Source organism: Lepidochelys kempii, chromosome 1 (genome assembly GCF_965140265.1).
Source record: "Lepidochelys kempii isolate rLepKem1 chromosome 1, rLepKem1.hap2, whole genome shotgun sequence".
Classification (NCBI taxonomy): Eukaryota; Metazoa; Chordata; order Testudines; family Cheloniidae; genus Lepidochelys; species Lepidochelys kempii.
Window position 1 is genome coordinate 337,506,212 of NC_133256.1, and position 25,772 is coordinate 337,531,983.

The 25,772-nt window shown below is 45.0% G+C and overlaps 1 protein-coding gene across 1 annotated transcript in view; it reads right to left on the reverse strand.

Annotated features, from left to right (window-relative positions):
- The window catches only part of DHTKD1 (dehydrogenase E1 and transketolase domain containing 1), a 48,549-nt gene extending 23,161 nt beyond the window's left edge, over positions 1-25,388 (reverse strand). Inside the window, 10 exon segments of the mRNA XM_073328752.1 lie at positions 613-697; positions 2,136-2,448; positions 3,422-3,620; positions 4,696-4,867; positions 12,101-12,370; positions 12,704-12,898; positions 15,578-15,789; positions 17,214-17,369; positions 25,180-25,261; positions 25,263-25,388. Coding sequence (XP_073184853.1) covers positions 613-697; positions 2,136-2,448; positions 3,422-3,620; positions 4,696-4,867; positions 12,101-12,370; positions 12,704-12,898; positions 15,578-15,789; positions 17,214-17,369; positions 25,180-25,261; positions 25,263-25,337 — 1,759 coding nt within the window. The 5' untranslated portion in view covers positions 25,338-25,388.
- Between the last annotated feature and the right edge of the window lie 384 nt (positions 25,389-25,772).

Consider the following 25,772-nt stretch of genomic DNA (forward strand, 5'->3'; position numbering starts at 1 on the left):
CTTGCTTTCACGGAGGGAGGGAGGAAACGGGGTCCTGACGATATGTACCCAGAACCACCCGCGACAATATTTTAGCCCCATCAGGCATTGGGATCTCAACCCAGAATTCCAATGGGCAGCGGAGACTGCGGGAACTGTGGGATAGCTACCCACAGTGCAACGCTCTGGAAGTCGACTCTAGCCTCGGTACTGTGGAAGCGCTCCGCCGAGTTAATGCACTTAGAGCATTTTCTGTGGGGACACACACACTCGAATATATAAAACCGATTTCTAAAAAAACCGACTTCTATAAATTCGACCTTATTCCGTAGTGTAGACATACCCTATGAGTAGTCCCATTTATTTCAATGGGACTTAGCTTTAAGCACAAGAAAATATGTTTCAGTGAATCAGGGCTTTATCCTCTGGACCTCCTAGTATCTAACCTACAAGTATAAATGGCACAAGGTGGTCATGGTTGCCTTTTTATTGGAAAAAGATTGTATTTTATTGGGCTTTTATATAGTCACAACTCTTGGAATTGATCATGAGATACATTAAAAAAAACTCTCATAGCATATTAGACTGTCACTGAAGCAACGTTATACTATCTGCTGTCTAGTTGCCCCTTACCTTGGCTGAGTAGTGAACCAAAAGCTAATGTTTCAGCTGTAGCCCAGTCCAACTTCGTTCCTTCCGTCACTTTCTGTATTCTTGCCTGAATATTTTTTAAAAAATAGATCAGTGAATTTAGCTTTGTCATTCTACACCTCATCAGACGTTACAGCTCAACCGAGATAACTAGAAAAATACACAGAGCAACATCTCTAAAGTTTTATTAGTCACTATAACAGAGTGGCTCGCCCCTTTAAGAGCTGGATCCCTGGAACTTGTCAACTCTGTACAATTAGCCCTGTCTGCCACATCTGGGATGAGTTGTGTGGTTTAATTAGAGCCAGCTGGGTATGGACCAGGTGACTCCCCTTTAGCATCAGAGTGAGAGGCTCCTGGAGGGAAGGCCCTGAAATCAGGAGAACTGCTCCAGCTGGGAAGGGCTGGGAATTGCCTGCTAAGGCAAGAAGGACCCTGAGACACCAAGGTAGTTTGGGGCTGTGCCCAGCTGAAAACTGGAGGGAAGACTTTGTTTAGTTTTGAACTTTAAGTTCAAACCGTACCCTAAAGAAGGGCTGATATTGGACTTGACAGAGCCATTTGAGTTTATTAAGAAATCGAGGAGAAAATGAGGTGGTAGGGCACTTGCAGGCCACCAGGGAACACCTGGGAGGAGGCCACTTGCTGACAGTCACCTTAGGCCCTGATCCTGCAATCAGTTCTATGTGGTGGACACATTTGTCCATGCAGATCATCAGTGAATCATGGATCCAATTGCAGGATCTAGATTTTAAACTCCTTGGAGTACAGGCTGCGCTTTTAATATCACAGTTTTTTGTTTATGTTAGTGCTGGGGAAAGATGCCAGATGGAAGATTTCCAGTCTCCAGAGCTGACTAAAACAGATTAGACAACAACCATACAAAATGTTCTCCAAAACACTCCCCTTCCAACATGCACCCATGGATGTTGAGGGAGGTAGGCTAGGTAAGTCTTCTTGCCCATTCAACTCTTGGCCTCCCTTAGGCTGCCTATCAATGCCAATAATTTTGTTATGTGGATGCATTCACTTAGAACTGGAACAAAATAATTTTATACAGACAACTTACTAGCCATCACACATTAGTAATGAAGGTGACTAACAACAACCTGGTGCACGTTTATACTGGGGACCTAGGAAATAGACTCTATATTCTATTACCAATCCCTGAGAGTCTCCCATAAAGTAAGTTTTTATTCCATTTAAGAGTTTTAAAAAGACCTAACCCAAGTTTGTTAAAAAAAATTTATTGATAGAATAAAGGAAAAAACAAAGTGCTATAATTTTGGGGAGATTACCCTGTATTTCTCACACACATACAAAAAATAGTGGTTCAAGTCTTGCAAAGCTCAAATCAGCCTCATCAGGGAAGAATTATTTCTTTTACAAGACGACTTTGTTGTTCTTTAGTTGCATGCTTTGTGGTGTTAGATTTCCCCCGTAACAGGTTTTTTTTTTTTTTGAGCTATGGAATAAGAAGATAGACTTCATTAAGCCTTACAGACCTGTACATGCGTCCTCAGAAGATGACTGTGCATCTGGAGCTCTTCAGGCACCTCCACGGACTTGATGCCAATGAATTGCAGGAGTGGCACAGGCAGGCCTGTATCCCAAATGGTGATCCTAGCAGAGGGTTCCACCATGCCACTCCAGTGAGCTTGCAGGTTGGTTGAAGGGGGGCTATACATCATCATGTTGGCTAGATGATCATTCAGCTTGGAGTAATATGAAGTCTTTATCTCTAATACCTCATCCTCAGTCATGAGCCCACTGGCTATTAGACGCTCTGCATACATGTCTGGGACACTCTTACGGGATCTGTCAGGGAGGAAGTCAAACCCCATGCACGTACACTGTGCCATCACTGTAGTAACAAGGAAATACAACCTTGTTGCTGCCAGATGGCAATATAAACTCATTCCAAGAACTGGAGTGAATGATCTGCTGGGTTACAATCATTCAGATGGAGGCCCTCCAAAAAATAAGGGGCAGAAATTCTCCAGGACAATTTGTGCTATCTTGTTTATTATTGGAGAAGCATCTGTACTGGCAGCTATGGTCAAAAAGAAAGACTCAAAATCAGAGTTGCACTCTAATAATGATAAACTCACAGCAAGGTGAGTTAAGACAAGGAGTCTAAGCCTTCTCTTCCACCATAGTGAACATTGCATGCATGCTCCATCTGAAGTGCCAGAATATACTGGCTAGCACATTTTGAAAAAACTTTTTTGGAGTGGGGATAAAGTTAGGGTAAGTTTTACTGCTCATAAAACAGGATTCTAGCTGAACTGGCAGGAACCAGCTTAAGCAGGCATTGTGTAAGCCTCCCACACACAGCTCTGCCAACGGCCATCAGCCCTGATCTGCAAACCCTTCCCAACCAGTTGTCTGTGTCCTGAATCCCAGACGCTCATGAGCAAAGGGCAAACCAATCAAGAATAGCTACTGGGAAGTTTTAAAATGCAGATGGACTATATTAACTTGTTCTTCAAAGGAGCATCAAACTGCATATTCAAGCACTAACACCATCATCAGTAATGCCCAGTTTCTCTTTAATATGCAAGATGTCTTGACAGTGTGCTCCAAAGAGCATAGCCATGTCCACACTAGTACTGACCCTGCTGCAAACACAGATGCTGGTGCACCATTGCCAACAGCAGGACAGAATGTGCCATGTAAACAGGGACCTTAAATTTCATAGAGGCTTCTGTTACAATTGAGGATAAACTGATCATTACTGCAGCTGGTTTAGGCATGAGTTATACACCTTCCTTTGCTAGCATCAACCTACCTGATGATTTTATACATGCTGGGGTTGGTGAAGAATGGCTCATCGAGTTCATTGTGGCCCCACTGTCTGTAGCACAGCAAGTCTACAATCACATCCCTGCGGAAGTGACGCTGGTATTCAACAGCTAATCGCGTCGCTCGGATGACTTCTTCAGCATCATCACCATTCACATGGATAACTGCACACCCAATTATCTTACCTGAACAGAAGTTCAACATATGGATTTCTGAGTCAAACTCAGGGCAAGATCTAACAAAGTGCTCCCTACCCTTTGCAATCACAGGAGAATGAGCACATGGGATATGCTCACTGGAACCCAACATGTGATCTCTGCTCAGTGCATCAGAGAGAGGCCAAAAAAATCCAGAGAGATCCTGCCCATGCGAGCAGGGAGAAGAGTCTTTGTGGTTGTTACAATCACCTCAACCCTGTGCATGTGTGCAAATGGGTCCACAGTATGGTTCCAGAGTGAAGTAAAGCTTCTAACAGGTTTTGTGCACACAGTCTCTAAATCCTCTCATTCTGGATGGAAACTAAAGCCTTCCCAGGCTGGCAGTCTTTTGGTTGCCTCTTGCTCCAGCAGAGAAACAAAATACAATTTTTAACCTGAAGCAGGGTTTATCTGAAATCTATACAGAATTTCCTTGGTCAGAAGCAGTCCTTCCCCTAATCCACTCATGCTCTGTTGCTCCCAGCAGATCCCAGACAGGTTTGTCAGAATCAAAGTCTTTTCAAATAAGCGGAAGAAAACCCCAAACTCACATTAGAGCTCCCTTCCCTCTGTGTGGCAACTAGACTGTCTAGGCAGAAAATTAGCTAGTTCCCAGCTGTTCGCTTGTACTTCCTTTTAGATGTTCCATTTAGATGTTCCAGGGAAGTTAACATGCTCCTGCTATTTCCCTGGCCCTTCTGGTGATTTTTTTCCTCTCCACATAGAATCCCAGGAGTACCACAGTTCTCTGACCTGATCGCTCTCCAAGGACTCAAATGGGTAATAAACCATGTCACAACCATGTCTTTGTCTTTGTCATGAAGTGCATGAAAACAATTTTTTGTGTTTAAATTATTATTATTATTAGCAAAGTGTATTCTACTCTATTAACAAGTCCAATTTACCTAATTCATCGTAAGTGTGGAAAAAGATTCCCTGGGATTCATAAACACTATCTGTGAAAATCCAAAGAGGAATTTGTACTTGACATTCACACTGGGGAGTTTAAATTTCTTTTACACAGGTTACATAACCACTTGTGTGGTGACCCTTTTACACATACCAATATCACTACAGTATAGCGACGATCTTCCTCGCTCTGGAGGAGTTGTGTAACCCAGCTGATTATTAACAATCAAATGGATGCTTCCACCAACTCTGAAATGTGGGAGATTAGAGAGTGTCAACGTTTCAGGAACAATCCCTTGACCAGAGAAAGCAGCATCACCATGAACCTAAATTATAGAAGAAGGAGACAGAAAAGGATTTGTTAGTAGCCATGCTGAAAGATGTCACAATGAGAAAAAATTCATTACACAAGATCTTTCAGAGTGATCATACAGCCCTAATAATACCAGTCACTCACTCCCATGCTAATTTGATAGATTTTATATAATCTTTTAACTCCAAGGAAGAGTCACGGCCAGCAACTGTGCACACATTGGCTGATCTGTTAACTGCTCGGAGCAAACCTATAATCTCTTAAAATAGACTTTATCATTACACACAGCATTATAACCTAACATGGTTGGTCAAGTGTGACAGTTGTTAGTCTGCAGTAGATTTGCAGTAAAAGATCAGTGAACAAAATTAAGTCAGTCACCATCTGATACACTGCCCCTCCCCCAAAAATTAAATGTTGCAGGCCAAAATATACATGGCTTCTGTCTGTCTACACTTCAGTAAATAGAGGCATAGAATAGAGATATGGAGAAAGGATAAAAAAGGGATGAAAAAACAAACATAAATGAAGATAAAAGGTTTTTAAAAGGGACTGAGAGCTACTGAAGACCCTAAATGAACAGGAGATACAGGTAGGCTTAAAAACATATTTGAAGAAAATTTATTTAAAAAGTTACAAACAGCCCAGGTTTTTGAAAAAGTTGAAAACACTGGGCTCAATTACAGGTTTGCATTGAAACTGGAGTCTTTAGTTGCAGAGCTTGAATCCAAACATCCCCAGAATTCAGTGTGGTTCATACTGAGGTTCTATTAAAGCCTCCCTCTATCGTCAAAATCATTAAAGATTAGAAGTTTTAGGAAGCTGCTAGGTAAAACCAGGTGAGGGTCTTACCTTCAGATTCAGGATCCGCAGACTCAGATACTCTATAGATACAAACCTAGCCACATCACAATTGAAGAAAATGTGCATGTGAAGCCCTGGTGACATGAAACCTCTGGATTTTCAGTAGTTCTAATAAAACTTTTCAGTTCATCTTTACAAGGGGGCATCACAGATGAGCAGTGTTATTCATTACAAGGGAGACCCCCAGCATTCAGTTCCGTTTCTACTCCTGACCCTGACATTCCTTCTGCAAATTTAGAAATGAACCGTGGCAAGTTTCTGGCATCTCTGAAAGGATTTCACTTCTTGCTCCAGCTGTTTTGCTGCTCTCCAAAAGCCTCCATTTCGCATGGTCCCACTCAATAGCACCAGCTTCATTCCAGTACACACACTAAAGCAAGTGAAAAGGCTTGTCGGCCAATGCTCTGGTCTCATCCCAAGACCTTCAGAGTGTGTCACTGAAAAAGGCTCCTCAGAACCCAGCACACAAGTTTACAGGACATTTGATATTTGAGAATTTAAGTCTCATGCCCTCTTTCTACTTAAATCTTCCCCCCTCAGTAACCAGCTAGCCTCCAGCCATGACATTTCATTCTACTGAAGAAAAAGCTTCTTGGGTCTTCCAGTCTACTTAAGGTGCAAGAAAACGGAAAGGAATGAAATACAGTGAAACTCGTAATAAACAATCACTCAATGCACCAGCAAGTTGCTTAATAATCTTGGTCTTAAACTAAAGGATGAACCAAGTTATACTCAATGATTTGATGCTAATATTTTAACAAGCGTCATCCACAGAAGGCTGACTCTGAATTATTACCAAAAAAAGCCTCTTTAATCTGCACACCAGGAGTATGAAAAACAGAGTGCTCCCTGCTCTACAACCAAGGAAAGCAGCAAATCCACTTTGCAAGCAAACTTGATTCCTGCTGAAGTTCTGTGCCACTGCACAATGCAGAGTTTGCACAGAATTAATGTTCCCCATAGAATTTGTGATTCCACCCCAACCCAGGGCTGCCAGCGGGAGCCCCAGCTGCCGATGGGAGCATCATTATACGGTGTTATTTTGACAAATAAAATATGCAGCATTTTAAAATACTGTGCACAGAGTTTAATTTTTTGGCCCAGATTTCCTCCAGTAGTAAAACTTCTCATGTGTACTTTGGTGTTAAATTTATACTTTGTTTCTGAGAACTCCAGTGCACGTTGATAGGAGAGAAAACCGTTCGGCTTCTGTAATGGGAAATGGACCGGAAGGGAATGAGACACACTGTAAGGGATGATTCCTCAAGGATTATTTGTTTTTGAACACCGGATACTTGGTGCTATCTAGTGCACTCCAAAGGCAAAGGACTTGCTCTTCGGAAGCATTTTGATGAGCCTCTGAAATAAGTTGTCACTGGCAGGGATAGTTCAGAAGTATCCAAAAAAAGGGTGAATTCTACCACAGGCCAGGCTTCAACTAGAAGACAAGACTTTAATAAGAGGATCCTGATTATAATGGAAACCATGTCAAAGGGTCATGTAAGGCATGAGGCTGCCTGTTACTTAACTTACGGTATTTTATATGCCCCACCCTCTTACTATAGTATCGGATTGCCTTAGAATCTTGAATGCCTCAACCCCACCGTGAGCTAAGGAAATACTATTCTTCCCCCATCTGTAAAACTGAAGCACAGACAGTGACTTGCCCAAGGTCACACAGGAAGTCTGTAGCAGAACAGAAAATTCAATCTGGGTCTCCTGAGCCCCAGGCTCATGCCCCAGCTACTGTTCCATCCTTCCTGTCTCTACTGAAGGTAGGCCCTTAAGCTATGTCTACAGTATGGACCATACAGCAGCAGAGCTGTACCACTGCAAAGTCTCCTGTGTAGCAGCTCTATGCCAGCCGGCATAATTAAACTACCCCCAATGGGCAGAGGAAGTTATGTCGGCGGAAGCGTGTCTCCCACTGACATAGCGCTGTCCACACCGGCGCTTTTGTCAGTGACGCTTATATCAGTCAGGGGTGTGTCTTGCCAACAAAAGTGCTAAAGTAGACAAAGCCTTAGTGAAGGTTTCATTACACAGTGGTCATTTTATTCAGAAGGAGGGAAGAAGAAAGTGCACATTGTGGGTGTCAAGGAGATTAGGTGATGAAAGGGAATCAGAGACTCTTCCATGGGAAGTAAGTTTGGCCATTCCCCCCACCCCCAAAGAAAAACAGAAAAATTAGAAGGCAGGAGGGTGTCTAGTGGGAAATCAATTATTAGGGCATGTGTGACATGGGGCTAAGGTTAGGGAAGGTTTTATTTGTACAAAAGAGATGGATGGGTCCGGGTAATGGAATCTGGTGGCAAAATCTAAGGGGATAAACAAAAACCAGCCTCACTGGTATCAGCCATGAGCATCACTTTCAATTCTGCCCATGGCATTTGAGTCCTCCTAGAATTTACTGGGGTTGGGGGGGGGAGAAACGGGAAAAAAACGTGCATGTCTCATATGCTTCTCAAATCTAGGATGTCCTTTGAAATGCCTTGACATGAACAGGCTACACCTAGTTGTTTCCATAAAACAACTCCTGGAGAAATAAGTTTATGTTTATATAGACCACCCAGCAATGCAGTACAGGATTTTTCTGGCAGCCTCCATATTACATTTGAGGGAGGAAATAAAATAATGTTGGCCGATGTTTTAATTGCTGTAATTAGGATTTTAAAAATTGGTGGACTGAAATCTCTTCCCCATGGTAGTCACCTACCACTGTCATAGAAGGCTTCTTCTAATTAAAATCATCATAGCTAATTAAATCCTCACAACAGGCACAACCCCTACTTTGAGGAAGGGGAACCTGGAGGCACAGAGAGGCTAATGGCCCGATTTTCAGAGATGTTGAGAAATCCACCATAAAAGAATCTGCGGGTGCGCAGTGCTACTGAAAGTCAGACCACACATGCCTTGCTCAAGGCCAGAAGAGTCAAGGGCAGGTCTGGCTCTCAGACCCTTGCTTACAATAGTTACAGAAATGTCAAGATTATTGTATTAACGGCAACTTTTAAGTCACAACAACCAACAAAATAAAATAAAAATTGTAACTTAAGAATATTTTCAAGGTTTAAAACAAACATGTCCTGCAGGTCAGACATTTCCTTTGGTTGGGTTTGCTTATGGCCCGCAACTACTCTGGCTGCCACTAGTTTCTAGACAATGCCTGATCAAGAGGCCACTACTGCTTATTTATCATAGAATATCAGGGTTGGAAGGGACCTCAGGAGGTCACCTAGTCCAACCCTCTGCTCAAAGGAGGACCAATCCCCAACAAAATCATCCCAGGCAGGTCTTTGTCAAGCCTGACCTTAAAAACCTCTAAGGAAGGAGATTCCACCACCTCCCTAGGTAACCCATTCCAGTGCTTCACCACCCTCCTAGTCTTCAATAAGTCTTCAGCTCAGTCTTCAATAATAGTCTGAGCCTTAAGTTACACTTCAATAACTTCTGAAGGGGGTGAAATTAGGAAAAGAGATGGTCAATTCTTAAGTCTCAGTCAGTGAACTTTGATTACAGAGAGATGGGTCAATGGGTCAGACCGTAGGAATTATTAAAAATTAGTCATACACACGATTAGAGTTCCATTACCCAAGAACTTGCAGAAGTTTGATCTTTTCCACTACAGTGGATGGCAAATTCAGAGAGGCTTGATCATAGAATGGAAAAAGATTATGCAATATTTTCCTCCCCCCTTCTTACAAAATTGATAACTCTCTCAAAACTGCTCCAGATGCTGGAGTCTTTTCCTTTCCTCAGACTTGTGGTTTGGACAGAATTTCTGAAATTATCTTGAAGTTAGAACGCAGCTGTGCTGAGATCTTGGGAGGGTAAGAGATGAAGATAAAAGTTGGTTTAACAAAAAACAAACAAAAACTCAAGCCCCCATAAAATGTCAAAATTCTTAGGAAATGCTCCTTGTCTAAGCTTAACTAGAGGTGAATGCCCTGCAATCCTGGCCAGAAGTTACAACTACAGGAAAAACAAATCCTTTAAAGAGGTTTAAAACAAAAAGTAGATGAGTGGAAGCTGCAAGACACATAAGCCATGAGCCCAAGACACTTAAATCAACATATACATATGGTCAAAGACGCATTTATATCTAAAAGCCCATTATGACTCAAAACAAATAAATTCCCACACCAGAGCAGAAATGTAGCCCATCTAGACCAGTTCTCATTTCCTGTAGTGGTTCATGCCAGGTGCTTTATGACCTGTCCAGACTACAGCTGAAACCATGCTAGCAATAACTGTATTTTATAGTCTTACACTATGGACAGGAATTCCCCCCGCCATTTATAACCATATTTCAATGAGATTATTATAGGTTACCTCAGCGGTCTAATGGTATGTCACAAGGCTTATCCCACTCATGAGAAATGGTCTGTATGCTGATATTGGAATGAAATACGTATCAGGAGGCCATATTTATGGACTTTAAACAGCATGTGTCAATGAAAGAGGGAGTCAAGGAATGCGAGGTGAAAAACTGATAACTCTCAGGCATAAGAGATGGAGAAGTTTGGGGGATACTTACATGTGTTTATCTCCCAAATGGACCCTTTTTACAATCTTGGGATACAGAACTTCATCCAGAAATTTTGTGAAGGAAGATCTGGAGACCTTGGAGAACTAGGTTCACTGTCAGTCTCACTGCCATTTTAGCTATACTGCTTCCCTTTCACCATCTATAACCAGCCATAAAACAGAGAGCAGGAGCCAGCTGCCAACTCCCATGCCAGTACTGCTGCCCTAGCCAAAAGCAAGTGAGCAAAGAGAACTAGAGCAAGCCAGCCTTGAGATTTCTACACTTATCACTGGGGAGAGAAAATAACTTGCAGGGAGCTGTGCAACAAAAACCCTGAAGTGAGGCTCTAAGACCAAGACTCTGAAAGAAGAAGAGCTTTATACCTATTTTCTCCCTCTTGACTGGCTGAGTGCCCCCAACCAATAACCACTGTAGTCCTATGTTCACTTTATTTTTAGTGACTAACCCAAACCCCTGTTAAAAACCACCACATGATCATCAACATAGCAAAGCTATTCTAAGCCTGACAGCAATCCCTGACATGGGAGTTGGCTTGTGTTGAACAGAAGTGGGTAGAAGACCTGAGACCACTACTAGGTTAACGGGCTGGTTGCTCCCTGAACACCTTTGTTTTCAAGAGGAGAAAGAGTTACACGTTTAAGTTTATGAGATCACTTTCCTTGTTACCTCCACAAGGAGAGGTATCACAAAGAAGGCCACACAAACAAGGGAGTTTTCCATATCCTCTCTAAACTGCACGTGGAAAAGTGCAATTTTCATCAATCCAGTAGAGCACTGTACAGCGTTCCCAGTTTTGCAGAATGTGCAAGGGGAAGGAAAAAAAAAAAAAAAAAGTGTTACATGGTTCAATTTGGAACCTGAACTTCACACCAGAGTGACCATGAGCTAATGCAAGGGAAGGAACGGGCCAGTAAGCTCAGGGGCATGTTTTACCAAACAAAATGCAAGTAAGTTTCCTGTTTAAGAAAAGAAAAAAGTTCAACAAATGCAGTTTTGTTGGAAATGTAAATGAGGCCATTCAGTCCCAACAGTATCTTAACCTCTCTTTTCTGCTTTTTTCCAAACAGTCCATCAATCTCCCACTCCAGAAGCAAAACTGAGGCATTTCTTTTATTCCAATTATTTCCCCACTAATGCCTTCCATGTTCATTGCTCTTGGCTTGAAATAGTTCTTCCCCAGTTCCCTATTTACTCCTAGTTTCTAAAAGTCTAAGAGCAGAGTTCTCAGTTTTGGACTCAACAGAACGGAGAAAAAAAAAAACTCTTACTAGCTTTGACGGTTTTTCACAATTTCGATGCAGTTCTGAAGGAGAAAGAACCCCTTTCGGTAGCCAGGAAAGATTTACCAGGACAGTATAGTGCTGAGACTCCCCCCTCACCACAACCACATACTCTAATGGCCAATACACACTGCAGTGTTTGTTTTTCTCCAAGGACATGTTTTCAGAGGCTGGGAGATTGAAGGTTCCTGCTTGGTTCTATTTCACGCTCTAATCACCCTGATTAGAAACAATGGGTGAGCATGACAGTTTAAACTGCAAAAAGTGCAAAATGGCCATCAGGGAAAACAGATGTGTGCAGCTTTCAAAGCATTCTTACTAGCAAGAAGACTACTAGAAAAACTACTAGACTACTAGTACAGATAGAGATCATTGGCTTGGAAATCTTAAAACTGGGATGCTTAAAAATGCCAGCTGCATTGTCATCTGGAGATCTTCCTTTTTCTAATAGTGAATAAACCTAGCTCTTCACCTTTCCTCTGATTTACAAACTTTACACCAAGTATCATCTTTCATACTCATTTGCGAAAATTTGTTTGAGCTCTCCAAGTACCTGCAGGCAGATAACTTTGTCTCCAGGTTGTGCGGCACTATCTAGCGAGTAATCTCCATCAAGAAGAGACTGTTGCCTTCCGCGTGTCTTGCCAACCGCCACTGGATTAATTGCTTCTAGATGTGATGGATTAGGCAACATGGTGACATGCAGAGGGCGGTGTGAACCAAAGTCTAGATCTACAGAGGATGTCAGGTGGGACAGGACATCCCCAATTGCTGGCGAATTCTCTGGAAACTCACTTAAGCCACGCATTTTACGGAACATCAACTGCACAGAAATAAGATTAGTTATACAATGCACATTTGTATTTACGTTACAAATTTTGGAGATATTTTTGTTTGTTTTAAGTCACACACTTTGAGGTGAAGTCCTATAACCCTTTGGACCTTGCCACTTAAGCCCTTTTGTTGCAATTCTCTAAGTATTTTCACAGGGAGATCTGCAGAGCCCATGGCAGGAAGAAGTATGTGCTCACATAGGTCAATTTATCACTTGTACTCAAGCGCTGGCAATGAGATATTTTCTTGCCAAATAAACTTATTACACAAAAAATCTGAGTAAACAGCAAGCTGCTGCTAGTAAGACAAATCTGTCCCTTACCTCAGGTGGAAACTGAAGCAGCCCAGTGAGGAGATTAAGCCTTCCTCGATGAGGCATTCCAAGAATGATGTCTGTCACCCCACTGTACACGCACATCTTTAACAATTCATAGAAAAAACCCATCATGCTCTCTGCTCCTTCACCACTGTAACGTTTCACTGAGGCAAACTTGGTGGCCAAGAAGCGGTCAAACTCCTGATAGAAACAGAGTATGACTACAAGTCATTTAACACAATATTGAACAGTTACACAATTCTATGCAGAATATAAACCTGGACAAAACCCCAGCTCGTCTCAGCAGATCTTTCTCGCCAACTAGCACCACACCCAATCTAGTAGAAGAGGCTACGAATGAGATCAAATGAGAGATCAGCCACTGTCTGGTTTTATGTTAGGATGTGAGAACATGCATTTGCCCCCTGAACACATACATGCATCAGGAGGTGTAGGAAAAACATGACACAACGTGGAGGGAGGCAAAGAGGGCCAACTTGTTCAATCTGAAAATGGTGTTTATAGCAAAGTTACTTATTTCACAGGGGCATTAGGAACCCAAGTTCGTTAGCATTCATAAACCCCTTAAAGATCCTCGGATCCAATATGCAATATATTATTTTGATTAGTATTATACATGGCCCTGGGTGCTCAGGCACAAGTACTGTTGAGATGGAACAGAAGAGGAAAAGACACTCAGTTCTATGTCTAGTTTTTTCCCCTCACTAGTTTTGTACAACAAAGTTTTGGGAGAAACCTTAAAGTGTAAAAAATTCCCGCAGTGTTTACAATTATGGATTGAAAACATATCGCTATGTCTATGCTAGAGACCTTACAGCGGCACAGCTGTACCAATGCAGCTGCGCCACTGTACGATCTCTCGTGTAGCCGCTCTGTGCCAATGGGAGAAAGCAACCGCTGCTCGTTGGGGGTGATTTAATTATGTCTATGGGAGAGCTATGTCAGTGGGAGACGCTCTCCTGCCAACATAGCGCTGTGCGCACTACCACCTATGCCGGTGCAATTTATGTCACTCGGGGGGTGGGGGGGGTGTGCACACGCGCGTGTGTGTGTGTGTGTGCATGCGCGCAACAGCCTCAGCATCTGGCTGGCTGGCATTTGTTTGTAGTTAGCCAATGCTCAGCAGCCTCGAATTTAAAATTCCTGCAGTGTTTACACAAAAGTGCAGCAGGAGCAACGTTTCCTATACAATCTTCTCTAGACCCTGAGCCAAAGGAAAATTTGCAATTGACCTCAGTAGGGTCAGGAAAAAACCCGATTTTACTAATTCCCTTAATGAAACAGCCACTGAGGGAAATAAGCCTGCCAACTGCATTTCAAAAGGCAATGTAGCACACAACACTCATTTGCACAGAGAAAAGGGTAGTTTCAAATTCTCCCTATTTGGGCCACATGAAAGCCAGAAGCAGGGACACCTTTATATAAATACTCGTGCCACTATATGAACAAGAGAAAAAGTAAGATGGAAAAAACCACAGAATTTTACATTATGGAAATATATGGCTAGAGTCCCCCAAACAAACACTCAGCCCACGCACTTTATTAGGGCCGCAGAAGGGAGCCTTTCACTGCCCCTTACAGAACGCACTGGGAATGAGGCAAGAGCTGCTTTGCCAAATGCTTTGGCAGTGCTATCCAAACAGCTACTTCGCCAGAGCAACACTGCCAGAACCCTGATCATGCCCCCATTTAGCTTCCCTTCTCTCTAAAGAATAAAGGGCTTTCTTCCTGAATATTCCCTGTTGAGAGAGATTGTGACTAGAAGCTGTTGGTGAGGGGAACAAGTGACAAATAGGGAGAGTGAAATGGGAAGGGAAACACAGAACACTGGAACAGCAGCACATGTGCCTGAAGTCTCCTTGAGAGCAATACCTCACTGTTTCTCACGCAATCAGCTACTGACAGAGTAAAGCACTGCAGTTTTCTTTTAAGCATTGCTGCAGTAGTTAAGGTGAACAACTCCCTCCAACAAGAATTATTTCATTTCTACACTGCATCCAGCAGACAAAACTCAGGTCTTCCCCATCTCAAACACATCCATATTTAGACTGTAAGCTAGTTGAGTAGTGTTTGTTTTTTGTTTTGTTTTTTTTGGGGGGGGGGTTGATTCCCCCCCCACCCCCCATGTTTGTAGTGTGTTATTAGTGTTGCTGCAGCGCTGTTAATGCTGTTCCTGGAGCTCTGGTGCCAGCTGCAGTAGCAAACAGTGCAGCGTGTTGATTCAGCAGACCTCAATGTTATTCATAAGAAAGCCCACAGGCTTGGTTTGGTGGTGAAGGCGCTCAGCCAGGTGTATTGTCAACGAAGCACGTTCCTAGTGTGCCATAGGAGCTATGGGTACATTAAACAGACGTATGCCCGCAACAAGGTACCAGTTCAACCAGCACACGAGGATGCTGTCTCCTAGACTAGTATAAAAATGCCCCTCCTATGACTTCCCCTTTCATACATTAAAAAGAAACAAGTTACCTATTACACTCCAGATGTAGTTAGTTACTACCCTTGTACCTGCTCGTTTGAATAAGACATCCTAATTCATTATCCTGTTATCCCCGCCTCATCTTTATGAGGGGTCAGTGTGCTCTTGTACCTTTTCTTAGGAATGAGTTTATGTAGTTACCTGAGAAATCTGTGTTTTTGTACCATCCTCCCTGGTCAGGACTGTGCTGCTTTGGTTAGCGGACACTTAGTGTGTTACTATTCTGCCACGCCTACTCCGGTTCACAGCTTTTGGTTCACACTGCTAGTTATGCTAGGGCTCCAGCAAGGCCTATACAGTGCCTAGCACAATGGGTCCCAGTCCATGACTGGGGCTCATAGGAACTACTGTAATATAAATAATAAAGATATGCAATGTACCTGAGATTCTAGCATCACTTTAGACAAATGCTTTCTCTCTTCTGTTGTAAATGCCTCCTGTTTTAATTGTTCAAACCTTTTAGCAAACCATTCTCTCTCCTCCAAGCTTGACAGCTGACTCATTTCTATAGAAATATGTCCACAGTATACATGGTCAAGATAAGTCAACACATCCTCTAAGGAAGCCTCTTCTTTTCCCATGTTCAGGAGCCCTGTGATGACAAAAAAAAAAAAAAAGTGATATAGTCAATAACAATGTGATTAATGATTTGAAAACACAATATTGTGTCCTGTCCCTCTATTCTTCATTTGAAGGTAAAGTTCTCAAGAATCTTTATAAAAACACTATGGTGTAAAAATAATTAAGACATCTATAGCACTTTTCATTGAGAGTTCTCTGAGCACCTTCCAAAGAACGGTATGCATCACTGTAAGCTTTTTCAGTCAGAGTTGTCTTTTTACTATGTATTTGTATAGCATCTAGCACAATAAGACTGATGGATTATTGGGACCCCCCCAAACACTAGTGCAATACAATACCAGACATACTCACTTCACAGATGGGGAAATGAGGCACACAGAGAATCTGAGTGATCCAAGGTAACTGAATGAGTGGTAGAGCCAGGAAGAGAAGCCAGCTCTTCCGATTTTCACACCAGTGCCCATTGGGCCACAGTGCCTCTGTTACTGTAGTGCTTTATAACGTAGTTGAACATGGTATACTATTAATATGTAACCTGAAAGCTACATTAACAATTACAGAGTTACCTAAGGTTTCAGAGTAACAGCCGTGTTAGTCTGTATTCGCAAAAAGAAAAGGAGGACTTGTGGCACCTTAGAGACTAACCAATTTATTTGAGCATGAGCTTTCGTGAGCTACAGCTCACTTCATCAGATGCATACACATGTCATTTCCACATGTCCCATTACAGCTAGCCTTTTGTTAGGTAATACAAGACCAGTGTGCGATGGCCCCTTCAATAAACTCCTGTGTTGTATTGAGAATATTTATACCTTTGAATGCATATTAGGAAATGCCTACCAGGCAGCGAGATGCTGTGGAATTTTAACTTCCAGAAGGACACGGTGGAAGTTTCAGTGTTTGCGTCTCTTCAAGGCAGATTAGATAAAGTACCAGAAAAAAATAAAATGCTGCAGGAAACAATCCTGCACTGGTCAAAAGATGACCAAGTCTAATGGGTCTTTTCCCATCTTAAATTTCCGTGATTATAGTTAGAAGTGGGTCCCAGGCACAAATTTCTGACCAGGATTTAAGTTGTTGCATGTTTGCTGAGATTTTAATCTATGCTTTTAGTTCCTGCCTACTTTAGCCGGAGGATTTTGAGTTATTTCTGAACTAAATAGGACCACGCCCTTATCAGCACTTCCAGCTAGAAGGCTCCCTCAGTTAAAGGTGTAACTGCGGCTTTAGCAGTGATTGATACTGAAAACTCTCTCTTTGTATCTCTTAAAATCCCTCAACCTTAACAAAAACCATGAAAACAGTATGCCATACTAATGTTGCAGTATTATCTCATTTTCATCCAACAGGAAAAAGAAAAAGCTCAACCATTTCCTTTGTCTGACAGATTCCAAACACAGGACAAGTCAGCTGTGCACCAGGAAGCAGATTTACCTGTGGTATTGAAAGGTCCCTGAAGCACTTCTGTCAGCACTCGAATTTCAGGTACCATGTCCATCACAGCTTGGCCAGCAAACAAAGGGTTAATTTTGGCAGCTTTGTGGCCATGTTCACAGTATGCAGTTACTAAACGAGCAAGGCCATGATCAGCTAAATATAAAGAGGGAAACAGAGAACAATTTTAGCACATACACTCCTAATAGCATCAATTCAGTGGTCAGAATACAGGCCTGCATACAATCACAGAATCTAGGACTGGAAGAAACCTCGAGAGGTCTTCTACTCCAGTCCCCCACACTCATGGCAGGACTAAATATTATCTAGACCATCCCTGACTGGTGACTGTCTAACCTGCTCTTAAAAACTTCCAGTGACAGAGATTCCACAACCTCCTAGGCAATCTATGCCAACGTTTAACTACTCTGACAGTTAGGAAGTTTTTCCTGATGTCTAAACTAAACTTCCCTTGCTGCAATTTAAACCCATTGCTTCTTGTCCTATTCTCAGAGATTAATGAGAACAGTTTACCTCTTGAAAATGATTACATCCCCTCTCAGTCTTCTCTTCTCCAGACTGAAGAAAAAAAAATTATAATCTTTCCTCATAGGTCAAGTTTTCTAGACCTTTAATCATTTTTCTTGCTCTTCTCTGAACTTTCTCCAATTTTTCCACATCTTTCCTGAAATGCGGCACCCAGAACTGAACACAACACTCTAATTGAGGCCATTTCAATGTGAAGAACAGAAGAATTACTTCTTGTGCCTTGCGTACAAACACTCCTGCTAATACATCCCAGCATGATGTTTGCCTTTTTTTTTTTTTTTTTTGCAACAGTGTTGCACTATTGACTCATTTAGCTTGTGATCCCTCTGACCCCCAGGTCCCTTTCTGCAGTACTGCTTCTTACACAGTCATTTCCCATTGTGTGTGTGAAATTGATTGTTCCTTCCTAAATGGAGTACACAGGATTTGTCCTATTTTAATCCTATCCTCTAAAGCACTTGCAACCCTCCCAGCTTGGTATCATCCACAAACTTTATAAGTGTATTCTCTATGCCCTTGTCAATCCATGTATTACTCCTGGGGGAATTCTGCACCAAAAAATTAAAAATTCTGCACACAATATTTTAAAATTATGCATATTTATTTGTCAAAACAACTCACTATAATCATGCCAGTTTTAATTATTTTGGTAATTTATTTCAAAATACTGGTCACCAAGTAAGTTTGTAATACAGATAAAAGAAAAGTTTCAGAAAAATATATATGTATATATATTTATATTTTTTGGACAAATAGATTCCTTACTAGGCAAATTAATACAGAACTTTGTGTATTGTAGTTTAAATGAATTTCTCAAACATTTCCCACACCCCTCACAAGCAGCGTAGAGGCTTGGGGGAGTCAGGGATAACAGAGGAACTGAGGGAGAGGGAAGGAGCCTGGGAATTAGCCTGGAGGATTGCTGGGTGTGGGTGGGAGAAGTATGGAACGGAGGGGAGGGGCGGCTTAGGAGGAGGAGGGAAGGGACTGTTAGAAAGTTGTGGAGCCTCCTGCATGCAGATCCTGACTGACTCCTAGCTTCTCCAATTCAGTCAGGCACATCTGTCCCCATCCCAATGTGGCCCTGCAGCTCAACTACACACCACCCATCCCCACGTGGGCCTGCAGCCACCCTCCAATTCAGCCCCTAGCTCCTGAGCCCTCTCCCCACACACTAGCCCTTTTGAAACCCAGCCTGCGACACCCCTCCCCCTCAGCAGCCTCATATGCCCCACTCTGTCTGTCCCCACCATATCCCGTGCCTCCTAACCTGGCTCCACAGGCAGGGAGGTGTGATGAATGCAGCTGGCTGTTACTGCTGGTCAGCCACTGCTGTCTGTTCTGGCGCCACAGCAGCCTCCGGAGGGCAAAAGGTGGAACTGCAGCACTTCTTGGGCAGAATATATTTTCTGTGCAGAAAAGAAAAATTCTGCACAGGACATGAATTCTGCACATGCAGAATTCCTTCAAGAATATATGTACATGCTGAAGACTGACTTCCCTGGATGAACAATACAAGCTTTTATTCCTGTTAGCTCTGCTGAATCAAGAGAATGATGTGATTCAGAGCAGGATTCTGCCCTGTGTACCATCAACAAAACTGTAGGCTAAATTCTAACTTCAGAATCTGTACCTTTTGCAAGCTCTTCAGTAACAGAAGAGTCAACTAGATTTTCAAATCTCAAAGAAATTGCGTTGCATAGCTAGTCAGTGGCAAAACCAGAAAGAATCCAGGGGCCTGACTGCCACACTCATTCCTTACTCTTATCATAGAATCATAGATTACCAGGGTTGGAAGGGACCTCAGGAGGTCATCTAGTCCAACCCCCTGCTCAAAGCAGGACCAATCCCCCAAGGATTGAACTCACAACCCTGGGTTTAGCAGGCCAATGCTCAAACCACTGAGCTATCCCTCCCCCCGCATTGGGCAATGCTGCCTTCATGCTTTTTTTCCCCATGTAAACTGCAAACTGAGTAGTAGCTGCTCAAGTTAGTCAGTGAACAATTTAAAACAAACAAAAACAAAAACGACACCCAAGAAAATGGTGACCTGCTCAAGGACAATTTCTAATCAGAAAATAAAAATCCAAATAAGTTAGTCAGAATTATTCATCCAGCTCATTTAAAATAAAAATAAAATAAATAAAAAAAATGACACCCAATAACCCAAACCAAACTCAAGATTTATCAGAGCTGCATACTTTCAATACTACTTTATAATGCAGAATGCTGGGGAATGAGAAAGTATGACATGACCAAACTGTCTTCATTCCATACAACCTGTCTCAGAAAAATTCTCCGTATCTTTTGGCCCAGAACAATCTCAAACCAAGATCTATTGACACAGTGCAGCCAAGAGGATCTGAGCACCATCATTGCCAGGAGGCATTGGAGATGGATCGTTCATGAGCTTCAGATGGAAACTGATTCCATCACCAGAGTGGCAAGAAGATGGACACCTGAAGGCAAGCGAAAACAAGGCCACCCGAAAACAACATGGCGAAGAGCTGTGGAAGCCAAGCTGAAAAACCTGGGGCACAGCTGGGGAACCATTGAAAGACTTTCCAGAAACAGACAGGAGTAGAGGAGCTTTGTCACTGCCCTAAATGCCAGAGGCATAATAGGAACATGATGATGATGATTATGAAGAATAACCCATAGTCCTGTATTTGCAATTAGACATCAGCAGCGTCTAAAAATGACACCTTCTTTGTTTTTAGGTCAGAAATTGTCACATTAGCAAAGTTTGTCCGAAAAATTAAGTTGACCTTGAAATCAAATATACAATATTACTAAATGCAAACTAACATCATAGACCAGATGCGTCAACCTTTAATCACTAAAACAACAAGAAGGGTCTGTTGCAATTGTATCAAATGGCTCATTTTACATTTTGTTCTTAATGTGAATTTTTGTCCTGCAGAAAGATGCTGCACAAACAGTATTTGAGGCTAAAGTCCTTTGTTTTCCAACACAACTCAATTGTTTGCCAAGCTCAATTTTAGCCACTCTCAATTTTAGCCACTCTGTTGTTGTGCTTCCTTAAACTCATGTGTCCAAACAGGTCACTCTTGCTTGACTGATCTGTATTTTCCTTTTGCAAAGTGTCACTCTCCCTGCTCCACTCTTGCAGAGACAAAACATTTAATTTTAAATTTAAAAAGCAGTAGAGAAAAAACATTAACTTTCTTTCCCTAAATATGAGGAAGGAGGCTTACTGATCAGACAACAGTTTAGGAGTTGGGAGATTTGATTTATTGCCTCTACCACCGATTAGCCATGTTACATTGAAGAAATCACTTAATTGATGCCTCAGTTTCCTCAGCTGTATCATGGGAATAATATTCCTCCACCTTCAAGAGCCTCAGATCAAATCATATGTTGTCTGCTATAATAATCATAATGCTATTTTTAAAACATCTTGTTACAACCAGGGCAGCCAGAATGTTGCTACAGGAGAAACTTATCTTTAGTCAAGTCACTCTCTCAGTCCAATGTCTGTCGAATAAAATGTTAAGCCCTGTAAAATATGTACTTCATATGTAGCAGGAACTCTCCAAGTGCAGATTTACTCCATGAGAGTTATTTCACTGATAATCATTCTAAAATTCAATTCTGCCAGCAGGATTTGATTAGACGATAGATCTTACTGCTGACCATTTAGAGTGAATCTTTGAGACCAGCCTAAAGTGTTGCCAAAATATCTGCCCATTGAACAGGCAAAGGACACTACTATCATCACACAAATTAGCTTTCCATAACTTCTTCCACCCAGATTCTCAGCCAGAGATACTCATAGGATCAAATGAAGTAATGAATAGGGCTTTCAGGATCATCAGAACCAACCAAGATGAATGATTAATAGGCAAATGCTCTGGAATCTCAGCTAATCTTGCCCTGAGTAACACTCATGACAGCCATAACTGCCTTACTGAAAATAAACGGTTCTTTTTTCCATTTCTTCTAAACAGCCACACCAAGTTTATCCTTTGACTACTTTCTTTTAATATGACTGGTCAATGTGAACAATTCTTTCCCCCCTTTTTAATGTTGGTTTTGACAGAAACACTTTACACAGAGAGTCTCATAATACTCTCCTGAGAGACAGGGGGCCAGTGGTCCAGGAAATACTGCAAGAGCCACCTCTTCATGCTCTCCTTGGAGGGAATAGTTTGAGGGTGCCAGAGGGTACAGATCCCTGTAGGGATCTCAGCGGGCACTTAAGTCAGGTGATCAGTAAAGCCAGCCAATGATTCATGACTGCCTGCAGCCAAGATTTCAAAGCCATTGATTAGTCAGCCCAGCTTCCCTGAACTCTGAGACCCTGATTTTCCAAAGGTTTTGAATGTCCCCTGTCACCTGCAGAAAAATAATCATAGTCATACACTGTAAAAACCATATAACACGGGATTATTCATGCAACACAGAAGTACAGATGTTGCATCTAAGACTACATCTACACTACATACCATTGGCGAAGGTGTATAGCATTTGCGTAGCCACATGCCACAAGTGAAAGGCTCTGGAAGTGGGGAGACAGCAGGGAAAAGCTCTGGCAGCTTCCTGCTGGAAAGTCTCTGGCAGGGGAGAGGCAGTGGGGAAAGGCTGAGCCCTCCTCAGCCCCCTCTCCCCCTCAGAGTCTTTCCCCACAGAAAAGGGGAGGAAACAGCTGGGGGAAAGTTTTAGTAGTTCCTTGATACCAGCCTTTCACTGGGGAAAACAAAGGCTCTAGGAGCAGAAAGGCTCCTTGTCACATTACAGAAAGATTTCAACAGCAGGTAGGGTTGCCAGTTTTGGTTGGATGTCTTCCTAGAGGTTTCACCACATGACGTAATCTTTAATTAAAGATTAATCTTTAACTCCAGGGATTCCAGGACAATCCTGGGAGGTTGGCAACCCTACTAGCAGGGAGCTAGTGGAGACTTTTCCTACGCTTCTCCCCCAGCTGCTGGGAATTTTCCCTGCAGCTGGGAAGGGCTCCAGCTGCAGGGAGCTTCCCATTCCTTTCCCTGCTGCTTCCCACCTGCCAAAGTCCTTCCCCACTCTTGGCATTTTTTTCTGCAGAGGGGAAAGGCTCTGGCACTGGGTAAGTAGTGGGACCACACCTTTCGAGCATGTCTTTACTCACCTAAACTGTGCCTCCGGACTGCAAGCCCCCAGAGAGCTTGGGACTCTGGTTGCTAGCCTGTGCTGAAGCCCCTGGCACCACATCTACACTGCTGTTGTTCCCCGTGCTAGCTCCTCGTTAACGCTAACAGGGAGATGTTCACCATGGGCTACAATCACACCTTCACTTCGCAGTGTGGACCCTAAGCGACAGCTCCTCAGGACGGGGTGGGCAAAGGCAGACCCCGTCTCGGGGAAAGCCATCGACACACACACAGTGGCTAGCTCAGGAGAGAGGGGTGCATCCCCCAGAACCGGCATGGACAGGCAGCCCCTCCTCAAGATACACCAGGGGCAGGCAGAGAAACGAGGCTGTGAACCAACCCCAGTACAGACTAGGGTGACCGGATGTCCCGAGTTTATGTCCCTGATGTTTGGGGCTTTTTCTTATATAGGCACCGCTTGGCCCCTGCCCCCCCTTGCATTTTTCACATTTGCCATGGGGTCACCCTAGCACAGACATAGGGACGGACAGACAGCCAGCCGCCTCCCCACTGGACCAGTACAGTACAGTACAGTGCCCCCCCCCCAGGACAGACAGACAGCCGCCTCCCCACTGGAACAGTACAGTACAGTGCCCCCCCCCAGGACAGACAGACAGCCGGCCGCCTCCCCACTGGAACAGTACAGTGCCCCCCCCCCAGGACAGACAGCCAGCCAGCCACCTCCCCACTGGAACAGTACAGTACAGTGCCCCCCCCCAGGACAGACAGACAGCCGGCCGCCTCCCCACTGGAACAGTACAGTGCCCCCCCCCCAGGACAGACAGACAGCCGCCTCCCCACTGGAACAGTACAGTACAGTGCCCCCCCCCCAGGACAGACAGACAGCCGGCCGCCTCCCCACTGGAGCAGTACAGTACAGTGCCCCCCCCCCCAAGGACGGACAGACAGACAGACAGCTGCCTCCCCACTGGAACAGTACAGTACAGTGCCCCCCCCCAGGACAGACAGACAGCCGGCCGCCTCCCCACTGGAACAGTACAGTACAGTGCCCCCCCCCCAGGACAGACAGACAGCCGGCCGCCTCCCCACTGGAACAGTACAGTACAGTGCCCCCCCCCAGGACAGACAGACAGCCGGCCGCCTCCCCACTGGAACAGTACAGTACAGTGCCCCCCCCCCAGGACAGACAGACAGCCGGCCGCCTCCCCACTGGAGCAGTACAGTACAGTGCCCCCCCCCAAGGACGGACAGACAGACAGACAGCTGCCTCCCCACTGGAACAGTACAGTACAGTGCCCCCCCCCCAGGACAGACAGACAGCCGGCCGCCTCCCCACTGGAACAGTACAGTACAGTGCCCCCCCCCAGGACAGACAGACAGCCGGCCGCCTCCCCACTGGAACAGTACAGTACAGTGCCCCCCCCCCAGGACAGACAGACAGCCGGCCGCCTCCCCACTGGAACAGTACAGTACAGTGCCCCCCCCCAGGACAGACAGACAGCCGGCCGCCTCCCCACTGGAACAGTACAGTACAGTGCCCCCCCCCCAGGACAGACAGACAGCCGGCCGCCTCCCCACTGGAGCAGTACAGTACAGTGCCCCCCCCCAAGGACGGACAGACAGACAGACAGCTGCCTCCCCACTGGAACAGTACAGTACAGTGCCCCCCCCCCAGGACAGACAGACAGCCGGCCGCCTCCCCACTGGAACAGTACAGTACAGTGCCCCCCCCCAGGACAGACAGACAGCCGGCCGCCTCCCCACTGGAACAGTACAGTACAGTGCCCCCCCCCCAGGACAGACAGACAGCCGGCCGCCTCCCCACTGGAACAGTACAGTGCCCCCCCCCAAGGACGGACAGACAGACAGCTGCCTCCCCACTGGAACAGTACAGTACAGTGCCCCCCCCCAGGACAGACAGACAGCCGGCCGCCTCCCCACTGGAGCAGTACAGTACAGTGCCCCCCCCAAGGACGGACAGACAGACAGACAGCTGCCTCCCCACTGGAACAGTACAGTACAGTGCCCCCCCCCCCCAGGACAGACAGACAGCCGGCCGCCTCCCCACTGGAACAGTACAGTGCCCCCCCCCCCAGGACAGACAGCCGGCCGCCTCCCCACTGGAGCAGTACAGTACAGTGCCCCCCCCCAAGGACGGACAGACAGACAGCCGCCTCCCCACTGGAGCAGTACAGTACAGTACAGTGCCCCCCAAGGACGGACAGACAGACGGACGGACGGACAGTTCTCTACCCCCCGGAACAGACAGACGCACCCCACGCGCTGGGGCCGGGGGACTCGCCCACCTGCTCTGCCGCCCACGAAGACCCGGCTTGGCTCCGGGGCGCCCCCGCTCTCCGCCTTGCGGGGCCTGTAGCCGTACACCCCCCCGCTCCGTGCGGTACCAGCGCCGCAGCGTCCAGGCCCGCCCGGCCATCGCCAGGCTCCTCGCCGCCCCAGCCATCGCGCTCCGCGGCCCTGGGCAAGCGGCGGCGGGGCAGCGGCCGACACCCCCAGCACGGATTGGCCCGGCGCGCCTCGCGGGCGAGCGGTTAGTCCCGCCCATGCCAGCAGGCATTTAAAGGGGCAGGGACCATTTATAGAAGGAGGGAGGGGGGCATGGGATGCAGGGGGAGGGGCATGATTTGTGGGGAGATGTGATTTGATTGGGGGGGGGGAACGAGTGGTGGTGGTGTGGGAAGGGCTTTGGGGGGAGAAATGTTAGACTTGGGGAAGGGTTGGTGGGATTATGGGATCTGATGGGGGAGGGGGGGGCCTTGAGGGGGTTAGGGGATATGTGGTTTGGGGAGGAGGGTATGTTGGGGGGGGGGAAGTGTTAAATTTGGGGAGTGGCAGGTGGGTTGTGGGGATTATGGGACCGGATGGGGGATGGGTGTTT